The sequence below is a fragment of the Amblyomma americanum genome, chromosome 6, assembly GCF_052857255.1.
Source record: "Amblyomma americanum isolate KBUSLIRL-KWMA chromosome 6, ASM5285725v1, whole genome shotgun sequence".
Classification (NCBI taxonomy): domain Eukaryota; kingdom Metazoa; phylum Arthropoda; class Arachnida; order Ixodida; family Ixodidae; genus Amblyomma; species Amblyomma americanum.
In genome coordinates this window covers 130,206,713-130,222,702 of record NC_135502.1, presented here as the reverse complement: position 1 = coordinate 130,222,702, position 15,990 = coordinate 130,206,713, and the positions used below count along the sequence as shown (strand labels likewise).

General features: G+C 47.2%; 1 protein-coding gene across 2 annotated transcripts in view; it reads left to right on the top strand.

Annotated features, from left to right (window-relative positions):
- Window positions 1-15,990, top strand: part of LOC144094103 (cell adhesion molecule Dscam1-like) — a 519,023-nt gene that overhangs the window by 141,573 nt on the left and 361,460 nt on the right. For both annotated transcript variants that reach the window (XM_077628014.1, XM_077628013.1), the window contains exon 4: window positions 14,716-14,915. In XM_077628014.1, the coding sequence (XP_077484140.1) occupies window positions 14,716-14,915 (200 nt within the window). The remainder of the gene's footprint in view (window positions 1-14,715; window positions 14,916-15,990) is intronic.

Sequence of the window (15,990 nt, the reverse complement as noted above, 5' to 3'; positions counted from 1 at the left end):
TGGGTCTGGCGGTATTGAGTAGTCTCAGCAGCGATTAAACGGTGAGAAAGTATTTGTTTCCCCTCTTAAAATCTCCACAGTTTGTATTAGAACTTGTCGTTTATGCTTGTACCGTGGCTTTCTATTCGTCTACCCCATTTCGCGCTGTTTTGTCGTGCTGCATACCTTTAAGTACCCTCGTGTCACTTTACATGGAGGCCTTAATTACTGCAGTGCAACATTCTCAGGCGATCCGCTTTATATCCGACATAAAAACAAAAGTCGCCTGGACATTCCAGGTGGTTTCGTAATTCTGTGTATCGCTTTAAATATGCACGAGTTTTCTTTACTTGCAAGGTCGGGATATCGTGCTCAGTTCAGTATCGATGGCAGATGCCGGGGCTAGCAAAAATCTTTTCCTTCCTTTTTACTATTATTTTTAATAAAACCACTACCACCACCACCACCACCACTGATGCACTTGAAAGGGGTCCCTCACTACTCTTTTTCATTTCAAGCGTTTATGTCACATGGTTTTTCAAGCATCAAGCCGTTGGGTGCAAAACGTTCCGCACTATTCATTAGGGATTCACCCCAAGGTAAATATCATGGTTCAAGATTATCACTTTCTCTACTGACTTATGTTCTCGTATCTTTTCAAACAAACGGCTAGCCTGTCAGGAACGGTGCAAAATATGTCCGCCTTTGATCAACTGCCCTGTGCTGGTTGATGTCAGATGCTGAAATCCTGCGATGCTGCAACCTCGGCTTTTAAGGCACGTATTCAGCCTAAGTTCCCAGGCAATGAATCCGTTGTCCTTAAACATGGGCCAGCCCAGATGTAGGAATTGCCATTTTTTTTTCACACGACACTATAGAGGACCCCCCCCCCATAATCCTGCATGTATGCCACACCACGTAGAAGCATATACCGCCAGCCTTCCCAAGGCATCCATGGTTTGTCACGCTACGAAACTGAAGATCGTGTTGTTGGGGCGTCGGTTCGCCCTTGTGTGCGCCTGTAGGCCTCCATCTAAACTGCGTGTATGTTCATTCCAACCCGCGGGCAACTGTAAAGCAGCCACCCGTGTGGAGCAGGCGATGCTTTCGTCATTCCTACGCCGCCGCACCTTGGGTCGACCGCCGTTTCCAAGGCAGCTTACTGTGGCTTCTCCCGCGTTCGGATATACGGTACAACGCGAACTGGCGTTCGGTGCACGGTCACGTGAGAGGGCAGACCTAGTCGAGGCGCGCTTGTTTCAAGGCTGGGGTTGCAAACCGCTTCGAAGGTTCCTTGGCATGAGTAACGCACAGGTGCCTTCACAAACTTGGCAGCTCGGACATAACAGCAGGTGAAGGAATCACAGGAGGTCGAAATTAAAGCATAGTCTTCGACTACGGCTTCTTTATTAGCTCATGTGCAGCTTTCGGACATTAAACGTCCAATGCCAATATCATGCAGCACCGTACTGTACCGTATCGTACGACACTCTACCATATATTCAACTAACCATTGTGATCCCTGCAACTAAGTCAGCACTTGGCTGTTCTTTGTCAGCAGGCGCCAGAAAAGAACTGCGAAGAGAGATAGCACAGGACAGCGTAATTGGTTTTATTAAAAACCTTTGCTCTCGATTTTTTTAAATTCAATATAGTTGGAATCAAGCAGATAGGTATGTGACATTTTGTGCGACATCCCATCCTTGTTTGCCAACACGAGGCGTTCTTCATCTTAACAATCGTTATGAGATGGCAACAATGGCGCATAATTATTGAGCGAGGTGAAAAAATGAACTCCCCCGGGGGAAAAAAACAAAGGTGCAGGCCGCGATGAAACCCAAAACTGAAATCTGGACTGCCCATTAGTTAAAGCAGAACTATCGCCTTCCAGGCCGTTGGCGCCGTGACGGAGGGAACCCTGCAGCCGCCTGCGACACTCCGCAGAGCGCGCGAAAATGCATAATCTTAACAGTGCCGGGGCCGCGAGATGCATTGTTCCCTTGAAGTTCAGGGGTCATTGTACAAACATTTACCCAGCTGCTGCTCCACCGGCGCGGCGGTTCCGTTGCTAGGAGACGACGAGCTTGTCATCGCCTTAGGAGAGCGCGACTCCAAGGACTGCCTTGCGCAGAGAAGCATCACAAAACATCCAGCGCGCGCACTTCTCCCTGACGAGAGCGTGTGCGTGCCTCGCCCCGGCAGACGCAAAACTTTCATTAGAGTTCTAGGCGTGTCGATGTGAGTTGGCGGCTGGTGCCGCGAGTAAGTTTGCGTGTTCGTATGGCCGCAGCCGCCAGCGTCGGCAGCTGAAAGGGTAACCGGAAGGGGTGAGACAGTGTGAAAGGTTGGAAGGAAGGGAGACAGTGCATATTCTATTTGAACGAAGTACGACATAAAGGGGAATCCGATGAGGGTGGGACAAAGAGAGCGCCGTGCATCGCCTGGCTCTTGTGCGCGCTGGAGCTGAGTAATGCAAGATACGCAGCGAGAGTCGTTAGCGAAAAGCATCGGTCGGTGCCCAGCACTACTCACACGTTCGCCCTGACCCTCAAGATGATGATTACGCGGGAAGCGCAATTTCGTTTTGCTCCTCAGAGAGGCAGGTCTTTTACTTCTTAATCGTTCACTTGCTTGTTGTCTAAGGTTTTCGTTCACTGCTGAGGTCTTATTGTTTTGCGAAAAAATGAAAACTAAAATAATTACCATGACTTCCAGAGATGCAAGAGCACGTGTGCGATTGTAGTAGTGGAGTATCACTGAAGGTAGGCTTATTTCAGCATCCGCGTAACCCTATGTAATGTATAAGCTTAATAATAGCAGGGTTAGAAAAGAAATTACAACCAAGTGGGTATCAATGAGGTTGATTAAACTAGCTGTCCTCTAAAGGCGAAAACTGTGCTATGGATGTGAAGAGGAGCTAGGCTTAGCCAAGCTTCAACTTCTACTGTATGAGACCCGTGTTCCCAGATGCATCAGAGAGAGGCACCACAACGCTTAGTTACTTACAGTTTTCATTAAGGCTGGTTTAGCATCATCACTGACAAAAAAAGAGCAATTTAGTGTGGTGGGGCCAAATGCGCATTAGGTGCGTCGCACTTCGGTTTTCACTTCGGTTTCGGTCTGATGCTCGGTTTTAGAAGGCAATGCGATAGCGGTGCGTTCTCCGTTCACTGTGCATGGGTGGAAGTTGATGAAGACGACATCCAAAGAACAGCGCGAGAGACTGGCAGTTAAACACGCGGGATAGCTCCGGTAAGCTTTTCCGCACCATCTATCGGCAAATATGTGCACCGCTTTATCATGTAGTCCTCAAATGCGTTGCATTCTCTCACATCGCGAAGCAAGTCTGAATCGCCGCTTTTAGAAAAGTGAAGGCGCGGAGCAGCAGAATTCAAGTTTTGCACGTGGTGGCTGCCGTCTCGATTTTGGCGCCCTCCCGCTAGTTCGAGATCTCGCGAGACCATTGCTATGACGTGACCAACGCAACATCATCAGGCTTAGGAGCTGAAAAATCGCCCTTCTATCTGAAAAACAAAAGCTATTTATCGCTTGAAACTTTATGCGAGGATAAGAATGGCCAAAATTTAAGGCGGACACAACAGTTTCGAGCACGATATCGCGTGGAGGGATTAGCGAAGAAGCTGTTATCGCTTTGAAGCGGGCGAACAGTGCTCCGCCATATTGTCAGCACTACGTACGCAAGCAACGCGAGGACAGCGACGTAAAAATCAGAACCTCATAAACGTCCGTGAGACTCACGCAGACTCTTTACGTTCTGCGCATGCGCGTTGGTCACCCGTAAGAGCTCTACGTACGTGAAGCTTCACCGTATACGTAAAATAAAATTGTCTACTCTTGCCGCTCATTTGGCGTTAAAGGAGTATCGACACCAAATTTTGCTTCCGTGCTTCCCCCTATGAAATTATGCGTTATACACTAGTATACACGGATCACCCCGACGTATTCTCCTGCTAGCATTAAATAATTTATAGTTGAATTTTTTCCTGGCGCTGTTGCGGTTTCAGCAACCGAACGATGACTATGAGGTGTGTTTAAATCACTTGAGGCGTACAGAAGACTGCAATGTATTAGCTGATACGTAGTTTTAATTCGCTACAGCTCTTAAGCCAGCCTGATTCAAGAGTCAGAATAACAACAGACGACGTATCAGCGATCGAGTTTCATTTTTTTTTTTGTTATGCCTCATGTGACCTAAAGCCACCTTTGACCCCGCAGTCATTCTTAGGTTAGTGAAAAAGAAACCGAAACAACATGAGAGAAGAAATTAAATTACATATTATACAGCCCTCGTAGCCGAATGCCTTTTGATTATCTATGTGTTCGAATGCCTTATGCATCCTTACAAATAATAAAACATGAAAGTAAAATCACGTGTCAATGCTCCTTTACAAAAATGACTACGCACAAGTTGGAAATGGTTGAAAAGATCAGCTGACCTTGATTCGCCATGTTTAACAGCTATTGAGCGCTTGATATGTAGCTTTTGAATAAAATTAATCTCTTTATCTAGAAGCGATGAAATCTGAGACATCAGAATATTAGAATTTAGGAGTTCACCGGGGGTTCACAAAAGTGTATGTATCGCCTTGGCTTCGGAGCGAAGTTCGTCTGAGTCCGCCGATGAGCGGAGGTAAAAGCACTTCACACCTAAAATACGTAACAAGGTACCTGGCACAACCCTTCATATATGAACTTTTCTTTTTCTCAAGAGAGCAATATTGCAAACCAAGTGCATGTTCATGGAGCGAGACGCTTCCGGAGGATTTCCAAAGGGTGTTGAAATTTGAAGACCTCAGCGCGAATGTTGTGCCCAAAAAGTGTGAAAGTTTAATCACTGCCACGCGGAAATTTAATATCTCGCGCTGTCTTTTTCCTCCGCTAAGTGATATTTTATGACCTGTGTATTTATCTCACAAGGCGCTGCATGAATCCAATGATTCGCTACCGACTGTACGGCTTAGCTTTAGTAGAGTTCCAAGGTGTTCTAAGGTGACCAACAAAAAGGAGGCTTCGCCACCGTCTAGAGCGCCACTACCCGCGGTGAAACATCTTCCGACACCCTAAACATGCTGGATGATCGTTACACAGGCTGCCCATTTGCGTAAAGGGATTAATAAGTCGCTGTCAGCCACTGATCATGTGCAGTCAGGCTTGGTTTGGATTGTAACATCCAGTATTGAGTCTAGGTTACAGAATAGAATAACAAAGAACAAGCTAAAGGCGAATATGGCGACAGAATAAAAGAAAAAAGAACTGCACACCGGCTATCACAATAGTTTGCTCACCGCTGTTCCTGGTCGCGAAGAGTGCTGAATTAATTCTGCCGCTGCACGCATGCGTTAGACACAAGCATGCGTGCGAGGACCTGCTGATTTTCTTAGTGCTGCTCCTTGGGGCTATAGACCAGATTCTTTTACCCTCGCGCGCAGACTGCCGGAGCGATCCTACTCTCGACACCAGTCGCCATCTGTCGGCGCGCGCGGAACGTTGGACTGCGGGCGGGTCGCGCCGGCGGCGTGTAGAATGCGTGTTTACGTGTTCTTCGCTTCCGTCGCTGATGCGCTCTATTACCTGACGTATGTGGATGTGTGCTGTGCATCACTACTCAGATTTCCCCAGGCACGGTTCTACGGTTATCTGACACACATTGTTACACACATATCCGAGGGTAGTCAACCAGGTAGGGTGCAGATTCGAAACAGGTACTTACAAGCACATTTTGCGCTGGCGTGTCGTTTGTCGCCGTGTTTTACGTACGCTTCCATCTACGATAATTTTATGCATCAGGATGTATATTTATTGATTTGACTCGATGGTGCAATGATGTGTAAGCTGTAACGGGATCGGCCAGCTGCATGCCGAAGGTTGTCCAGGCGAAGCGCGTGTTTTCTATCAGCAATACGTCTTCGACATCCGTGCGCTGAGCTTGCTCTTGTTCCCGTTAAACACATTTCGTGCACAGGGATGTAAGCACGACCGCTACCAATTTAAGTTGCTATTTCCACCTCTATCTCAGAGGGATCGGTGGGTAAAAGGCTGACCGTAGTATCTCTCTGCTGTTGGTACCTGCTTGAACCACGGCAATATATGCACGATTTTATTACATTTTCTGACACTTGGCCAAGCGGCTACGCGACGCTGTAACACGCGCCGAGAGCTTTCGAATAAAATAAACACGACTTCAGGCCGCAGAATTAGTGAAAGCTGGCATCCCTGCCGATTTTGATTCAGTCTTTTAATATTGATTCAATATCAATTCAAAATACGCTTTTGTGCGCCATATAGCATAAATTATGACTAAAACTGTTTTCTGTTAGCCCTGCCAGTCAGTTGAGCTCACAACAATAAATTGCTGATGTAACTGGCGCACCACGCAGCTGGCGACAAGGAAGCCCTATTTGTGGTGGCTGCTTTATGGCCGCCATTAAGGATTAAGAGCGCATTAGAGCTGAAATTGCATGCTAGCTGTGCACATAATGCTTGATACTGACCATAAATTTTTTTCTTTGCGATGGAGCACCAAGACGGTAGCGATATAAGCGCGAGCGCGTGCTCATCGCCGGCACAATTATCGCGAATGCCGAACTAAATGTCATCAGTTTTTATCCTTTTGATAACGCCAATACTTCATGCAATACAACCACTCTTTGGAAGTATGCTGGGCAAGGTTTTTATAGCGCCCGCAGGGCAGTAATTCACGGCTGTATGCAGGCGCGACCCGCGGAGCTGCCGCAGACCCGCAGTCCCCACTGAAACGCCCGCACCGCGGCGCGCCAGTCGGCGGAAAATGGCCGCGCCCGAGAGCGGCTCTTGATTCTGGTCTATACGGACCGGTGGGAAATAAGCGTGCGCTGGGATTTTATGGGATTTACCGTTGCCATTTGGCGCCTGTTGTTACGTTGCGCATTAAGCATTTCTTTACTCTTGTTTTCATCTTGCATGGCAAAGAACAACATCGAGAGCTACAGAGTTCCCGGCACGCGGCTTGAAATTAATGTCCGTCCTCTACGACGCGTCGTTTATTTCCGCTACTGTACTTTAGAAAGAGGAACAAACTCAGTGCCGGGTGCTTCATATTCCTTTCGTCAACATTGTCCTCACATTGATTTATTATCTCTGGTGCGCCTTCTGCTTGTTCTAATTTCTTTGTTGTACAAAGACATGACCCGCAAGAAATCGCACGAGAGATAGGCGATCTTTATCTGAGACTTACGTGTTGCGAAAAGATCGAAAGAGGAATTTGTGATGAGAAACGCGAATCTTCTGACGCTTTTCATAATGGCCACTTTCACTCCGAAAGGAAGTTTTCAATAACTCTTCCGTGCATTTTTCTCGATCCGCTGTAGGGAATGCAACCGCAGGAGATCTCTTACGCCAGACCGCGTCGTCAATGACCAGCGCTTTTCTCGTTTCCAGTCATGACTGGACTCTCATCCGCTATATCAATTGGTAAGCCTTCTGCACTGTCCAATAATGACGAGCTCTTTCTGAACAGCAATTCACTGACGGCTGCTCCAGACGCACCGGCTCCATGGGGAAGCAAGGATGTGAAGTTAAATCTGCATCGAAACTAAGCAAGTGAAGTTCCCGCAACTTTTTTTCTCTAGAGCAGATACAACGACAAACAGCAAAGAAGGGATCAAAAAGTGTTTGGTACAAAACTGGGCCAGAGGGAAGGCCGCCATGCAGGCTCGTTTAACTATTTCTGAGAGGTCATTGTCTTCATAAGTATACTGTATTTCTCTAATGGCATCGCTGGTAAGTGTCAGCGATGTAGCGAAATCCTATCTTCGTGATAGAGACGTCTATGTTGCACTGCACCAACCAAACTAGCGGGCTATTGTCCATAACAGAACGTACAAAGACGACTCCTCACGCACGCTCCGCCGGCTAAGTGGTCCAGTATACTGGCACAGACTCAGTTCTACCTACGGGATCCCTGCCATAATCTCTTAAGTGCCTTCGTAATCGGCCATTGGCACAGCACAGATATAATTCGCTTCCAAGTGGACATTTCAACGCGACGACGTTAAGGATCCTGTGTCGCAGAAAAGCTGGCATCGTAAATGGCGTCGTTGGCCGTGAGCGAGAAATCCACGAAAAATCCCTAGGGAAGCAACGCAGCTGGCAGGTGGGTCAGTGAAGTCACGTGGCCTTGTGAGGTCATCACAACCTGCCAACTGGATTGCGATAAAACTGCCCATCGTGTCAGGTAGCCGTTATATTTATGATTGGTCGAGAAAGCTTGCTCGGGAACAGTAACGTGTGTCTCACAAGGTCCACCGGTGAAAACACCTTTTACCGCGGGCTAGTGACGCATCGCTTAACCACTGCACCACTGCGCCAGAAGTGGTATGAGGACTCTCGGTGATCTATGAATGGAAAGTAGAATATGAGCAATTACGCATACATGGGAATCAACCCATTAACACTATCGCGTCATAACCTTAAGCGGAGCAAAATAGCCCCTCCAGTTTTATAAGCCAGCCCCTACCCAAAAGAGCTATCCACCAACCACCCCAGCCATATAGGCAGATTTAGCGGCCCGCCTCGTGGCTCCAGGCTCATCATTACCTCGGCTCCTTCATTTGGACAATTTTACTCTCCTTTTATCAAGAAAGCAACACCTCCGGCGTCGCACACTTGCCCTCAACCCTCCATGCGCGGTAACCCTCCTCCCCCGCGGTCTTACTCGTGCAGAGAAGGTTGCGCTTAGGAGGAACCGAGTCGGGGTTGCCCTCGCACCTGCCGTCATTCGTAAGTGGCCACAGTACCGAGATTTTTTTCCTCGGCCTGGGTGTCCGATATGTAAACGCAATGACATTGAAGCCGACATACACCACTGTGGGACTACCCAGCCCTCAAGCCTACAAGGAACCGGCACCTGAAGGCAGCGGGTCTTTCACCGAGCAACCTTGCTTCATATATTGCCTGGAGGCAGGGACCATGCCATCGCTCACCACTCGACCTCATAAAATGAGCGAACCATTTTTCATTACTTTAACCATCACTGAATTCCTCATCACACCTGCGCCCATTGATGCCCTGAGGCATTAAATCTCGTTAAAAAAAGCTTTATGATCCAGAAACTCCACCCTCCACCAACGCACCCAACAGTCCTAAATCAAACAGCTATCGCAGCTTTCTCGCTTCGAGTTACATGATCGTCCTGTCCAACCTTTTCCCAAGGTTAGCATGCGGCCGCAAGTAGGTCTCCGCCGTATCTTACCGCGAAAAGAAAAAAAAGAGTTCAATGAATAACTCTCCTTCTTATTTACCACAGTGCGACCACACGCCTACTAAGCAAAACAAAAGATTTACGGTACTCGCGATGGACAGCGAAATGTTTACGCGACCGCATTGTTTTTCGCAGCATCACAAAACGTAACAAGCGTAAGGAGAGCTCGGTGATGCGGTCGCCTGTCGTAAAACCGTAAGTTTATACAGCTTTGTCGCGCGTCGTATGTATTCCCGGATTTTACTACATACCGCAAACAAGCGTTGAATTGCATCCGCCTGCCTTGGGTTAGCCGGACTGGTTTGCTAGAGCATGCGGTTCATGCGGTGTCGTGCACATTTTTGCTCGTTCCATACTATATGCAGGGGAACAATTTAGAGGACACCCGAGGCCTGGCGGGGCGACCGAAGGAGTTTTCCCCTTCCGTCTTGCAAGTTCTTCCTCGCGCCTTCATCCACGCTCTATAACTGATTTGCACCGATATTCCAAAAAAAAAAAGAAAGCAAAAAGGGCGCCATGTTTTTCCCACACGAATAGACTACGCACAGTGACAGTTCATGAGCGTCGCCTCGTTCTTCATGCCCCATGTTCCTTTTGCAGGGCTTTCTCATTGCTTTGTAATCATAACTTTGCCCGTTTGGAGCCACGCTCGGCACAGCGCGACACAGCTGTTGCTATCGCTGTCGGAATGGCAGTGAGAGCCTTTAGAGTTCTTTTATTTTTGTTTTTTTTTATGTTTTAGTTGGCTCGACATGTTATTTCAGCCCAGATGGTTCATATATTTTTTCCAGCTTAACAGGCTTCCAGAATTATCTACTCAGCAAAGTGTTCAAACGTAGCTATTAAAATTATTTCAATTTTTATTTACATATGGTTACATAAACCAACCATTCCCTTTCTGAAGTGCTGCGCCATTTATTATGAAAAACCGGCATTTCATTCTTGACCCGGGGAGAACACGTGCATTAAAGCGTGCAATTTCTTTCTGCGAACAAGGAAGGAAAACCGTGAATCATGTCGTGTGGAAGTGTGTCTATACAAACAAGGTGAGCTTCTTTTTCTCCAAGTAAAATGGCGTTTATTCTCGAGAAGCTGGCGAAAAGATGAGAACAAGAAATGCCTAACTAATCTCTATTGAAAGATAACAGAGCTGGCATTCTTCACGTGAAAATCGGAATAGCCCGCAGAAATTGTAATTCTCTCCAAACAAATATGCATAAGTCGGACCACTCATAAAACAATAAAACAAAAGTGTTGTCTTCAGCAGCCGTTCGTGTGGCACACGGAGCCGATACAACGAAACACGTGTGCGAGCGGGCTCATAGCTTCTCCCGCTGGCGCCAAAATCACCGTGGCCATCATGCACCACGCGAGCCATCGTTAGAGCATCGCCGCACCATCAGCCCAGCCTGTCGCTGCCACGGGCTCCCCCATCAATAAGCGGCGCCGGGCGTGTCGTGGCTTAGGGCTCTTCTCCTCTTGGGGCCCCTCCCTCCTTCCTTCCCAGCGAGCTTCTGTCCCCATGGGCTCGCCGCGGAAGAGCTTTTGCTTCCCCATATCGTAACCTGCCACAAACTGCTGTGAGAGAGCACCTTTGCTGCATCAATTGGTGTTTTCGTACTATTAACGTGTTTTCGGTTGCTGCTTTGGTATTTGTTCCTCCTCTTTTTCATGCATCCCTGCACTCCAATGCTAGCACGGTTGTGGCGCTTCCCGTCACTACTAGGCTTCCTTATCTAGGACCCCTGTGTGCCCACTGATTAGTTGATGGTGCTACTGGGTTCTTGTTAATAATTTAAGGCGCAGAAGTTATCTCCTAGAGAACTTTAAAAAACATTTCAGACATTTTTTTTCGACTATCCCACAACAAAGTAGATCCTTAAACGCACCACACAGTCGTTGCAAGCTTTGAAATTAAATTTCCGATTGATCTAAAAAAATTGCGGGACACTTAAGCGGTGCCTTTAAGGGTATGAGGCGACAGCGTTAATGGGTCCCGCCAGCGGTTCCTCTTTCTCAAGCAGACACAGAGGCTGTTTCCTATTTCACAATAACAATCATTATGGAAACGACCACATGGCATACGTATAAAGCCTCCATTTAACCAAGCCGTACGAACTTCAATGCGTGGCCTAGCTTTCGCGTGTCAAACTCACAACCTAAGGCTCAGGAGTCTGATTATCGACTAAACACCCCAAATTTTTTTTCAGCTCAATTAATTTACTTTCCACATTTACATGTAATAATGTCGTTTGAGCGCCATTGTGACTCCCCACTCGCCAATTTTCTAATGTTTTAACCACTTTTGAAATCCACCACTCCACGTGTGACGCAGTCACCTATTAGACCAATGCGGATTTTTCGCTCACAACAACGCCGACATCGGAATTTTTGCAATTCTTAGATTCTTAAGTTGGATTCATTCTTGCGAGTCGCGGGCGTCCAGCGACCTATTATGGCCGATTAGTTAAAGTTTCTGGGTACTAGGAAAAAGGGGACGGAGCTTGACGAATCAGCTTAAACCTGTTGCCCGACCTACGCGGCTCACCAATGTGAATCCGCCTCTACACTTTCGTTGTAAAAGACACATTGCAATAAATATATTCACTACCATCCCTCCTGCGTCGAAAATTTTGGCGGCAGACTGTTTGCAGTAAAGAAAGGCTGTAACGACTGAGCAAGCCGAGCGTGACATGTGATAATATTAATAATAATAATTGGTTTTTGGGGAAAGGAAATGGCACAGTATCTGTCTCATATATCGTTGGACACCTGAACCGCGACGTAAGGGAGGGGATAAAGGAGGAAGTGAAAGAAGAAAGGAAGAGAGAGGTGCCGTAGTGGAGGGCTCCGGAATAATTTCGATCACCTGGGGATCTTTAACGTGCACTTACATCGCACAGCACACGGGCGCCTTAGCGTTTTTCCTCCATAGAAACGCAGCCGCCGCGGTCGGGTTCGAACCCGGGAACTCCGGATCAGTAGTCGAGTGCAGCATGTGATAATCGGTATTTAAATGGTAAACGTTCGGCCGTGCCAAATGATGGGAACAGCACAACGACCTCACGGGAAACTGCATATTGAAAGTGCGCTAACCGCTGAGCGACCAAATAAATGAGCAAATGTCAGAATGCAGGTTATTGAGGGAACTGGCAGTCTCAAAGGAACATCGCAGGTGCACATCAGTACTGAGCTGGTCGCGAAGCAGCTCCGGATATAAAAAACTAAACGTAATTTATTGAGTTAGTCGTTAACAAGCAAACCATTAAAGTGGAAACGGTAGGAGCAAAGATAGATTCCTCGATAATGACGGCGCAGAATGTTCGAAAGTCAATTATGCATCTCTCAGGTTAATACGATGAGCTAGTAAAAAAACAGCTAAAGTCAATGAAAATCAGTGCAAGAGCATTGAAATCCGACTGGCTCACATGAGGCGAGAACTGCTAGAAAAAAAGACAAGTTAAGGTTCTTCAGCTGGCTATGAGTTGTGTTGAGCAGTGCTCGAGAACAAATAACAAAGAGATACGAGGTGTTTCAGAGCGCAGTAATGATTACTTAGCTGGAGTCTTACAGCGTTTGGCTGAAAGCGTGGGACAGTGCAACAAAGAGCAGACAGAATGAAGACGCTGTCAGGATGATGGCGAGAGATGGAAGGACAGTGGAGGAGAATGTGAGATTTATGCGCAGAAGATCTAGCGACAGGAAGATAAAAAAATGATGCTTTTGAAAAAGATGGCTCTAGCCAAGGGGGAGGAATACCAGCTTGTGAACGCAAAGAATGGCAGCGCCCTAGTCATGAATAATTCTTGAGCAACCTTGAACAATGCGGAGAGCGAGGTAAGCATCATTAGTTTGCGGCAATGTCTAAAACCTATAGTTCATTTAGTTAATGAAAAACAACTATTCAGCTTGTGTTCAGCACTGATGGGAGCCATGGTACCAAGTTTAATGCAATACATGTAAACATACTAGACATGAAGAATTATTGCGGCTAATTCAATATCAAATTAGTCTGACGGCTGCAAGGGAGGAACACTTAATTGTCCTTATGGAAAACGGACAACGCTTAGAGCCGGAGCCTGCTACGGTTTCTCGAGAAATATAGACTCCACGACCTACTCTAGCCTCGTCTTATGCCACATCGCAAGTCTGCGAATAAGTAAAAGAAAAGCACAGCCCGCGTAATTGTTCTTAGTTATAGATTCGGTGCAAGATCTGCATAATTTCAATAGGTTTCAACCGTACAAACTGCTCAGGGCGGATAAGAAAACCGGTGGAAAAATTCCATTTATAAAAACCGATAATTAGGCTATCATCTGATTCCGCCTCACTGGTCACCGTGGCCGCAGAAACCAATAGTCTTGTTTCCAATATGTAAGAAGGCCGAGTTAAGAACAGAATGCACTGCTAAAGTACGCAATAGCCATCTCACAGTTTCAGGTGACTTAAGTACTGATGCCATTTATATAAACCGTACAGGCATGCAGAAATGTGAATTACTGGCAGTATATTGTCACGTAATTGGGAAGGCAGTCCGACAGTAGAAAGGCGCTGAAAGGTTTCCAAAAGAAACACTTTATTGGGCTCACTAGCGCCCCCAAAGATCTGAAGAACTAGGCGGCGGCAGCGATACCAACAACCGTGCTCAGCGGTCGTCGAAGAACAGAACCACAGCTGCTCTCGGCCGCGATAAATCTAAAACTGAAGAACTTCCTAGTTACGGCACACATAGCAACCACTACCGTCTCGAATAACGTAGTCAGTTGCGTTTGGCTGCGATCATTAGGGATAAATCGGGCCACATTTCGCGTCACAAAGTGAAAATACCGCATGCCGGCGGCTTTGAACATCAAAAAATAAAATACATTCGTGGCAATATGGAGTAGGTAATAAGATCGAAGGGTGTACGAGGGTGGAATGGAGGGGCCCGAATTTGTTGTATCGATCACATAGTTTTGTAGATGCGTAGCTTGTCGGGCCAGTTTATGCTGTTCTGCTCGTTTTTCTACCTGGGAACACATAGGAGTACCATAACATCGGAACTAAATTTCTCTGCTGTTAGTCAGCAGAAAATAGATTACCCCTAATTTATTGCCTTAGCAACATATGGAGTGATAGATTGCTTTACTAAAATGAGTTTTTGTGCAAGTTGGTTACTTTCTTGGGACATAAATGCAGCCAAAAGCACGAAAACATGAGGAGGATTGTCCGTGTCTGTTGGTGTTTATTCTTTACGTGTTCGTGGTTTGCGCTGCAGTTATGTCTAAAGAGACAAAACGAAGTGGCAACGAAAATAAAAAGTGCGATAGTGGAAAAGCACGTAAGCTGCCTTCCCCCTGTCCTCTCTGACCGCTCTCCTGAAATGCCTTCTGCAGCCGACCGCTTCAACGGGAGTGAAAAGTACTGGAAATTTTTCTTTCTGTGCCCGCTCTATTATAGAAGGAAAATTGATCTCGATCTTTCACCTCCTGTTTCAGCAGAGACCGGTGGGTCCCTGGAGAGCGGCGGGCCGCACTCCCACCGTGCGCGCCCTTTGTCTTCGGCGGCGGACCAGACGCCGCGCACGGCGCGTGCTGCCGAGGCGCCCAACGGGGACCAGACGGGACCCGCCTTCGTCCAGGAGCCTCCCAGCAGGGTGGTCTACCTGAACACCACGGGCGCCTGGATTCACTGCCAGGTACGTCGATATGCCAAACTGGGGAATCGCCAGAAGTAAAATTGGGCTCGGTACAAAGAAAAGTAGCAGTAGCTCGCTCACTCTCTGTGCGAACCTCAACCATGCCGTGAGGAGTGGGATGGAGGAAGGAGTGCAAGATGAAAGAGAGAAGAAGTCGCCGATGTGGAGCGCTCCGGAGCAATTTCGATCTAATTAAGGCTCAATCTTTAACCTGCAGTGATAATAGACCGCATACGGGAATCTTTTGCACTATTCCTTCATCAAAAAATCGCCGCGGCTGAGATTTGTCAAGCTGAGAATGAAAAAAAACGCGAAATTGTGATATATGAAAAGTGTGATGTGGACAAATCAACCACGCCTCAGAGGGTGGTGAAAAAGGCTGAATGAGGTGAAAGAGGTGAAACAGAGACAAGCGAAAAAAACCAGGGTCAGACCCCAAGGATGGGTCCAACAAACATGCGCTCCGAGCAAGTTACTAACTGGATACCTACCAGCACATTGAAGACAGGTATATAGGGACGTCACAATTTCTCGATCTGTGACTCGTAAGCATTTGGTGCTAAGCACACCCCGGTTAATTTAGAGGAATGTCGGCGAACCATCGTTCACAGCCAGCCGATGAAACTCTCTCGCCAGGCTCGAGTACACATGGGCGCAATGCTGAGGGCACGTACGGTTTTTCATTCTCATTTTGAGTTCGCATGGAAAGCATGTAAGTTCTTGACAGTGTTCCTCACTCACAGATAAGAACAGTGTCGAAGAATATTGCTTAAGTGTTCAAAGGCCATTTCAATGACGCTTGGGAGGCCATCATCATCTATGTTCCGTTATTATAGCAAACGTTTTTTCTGTAGGTTGTCTTCTTCGTGTGGATCCTTTCTACCAAGGTTGGGGTTAGCCCAAGCGGTGGCTTAGTGGGTATGGCGCTCGGCTACTGACCCGAAAGACGCGGGTTCGATGCCGACCGCGGCAGTCGAATTTCGATGGAGGCGGAATTCGAGAGGCTGGTGTACTGTGCGATTTTAGTACACGGTAAAGGACCCCAGGTGGTCGAAATTATTCCGGAGCCCTTCAC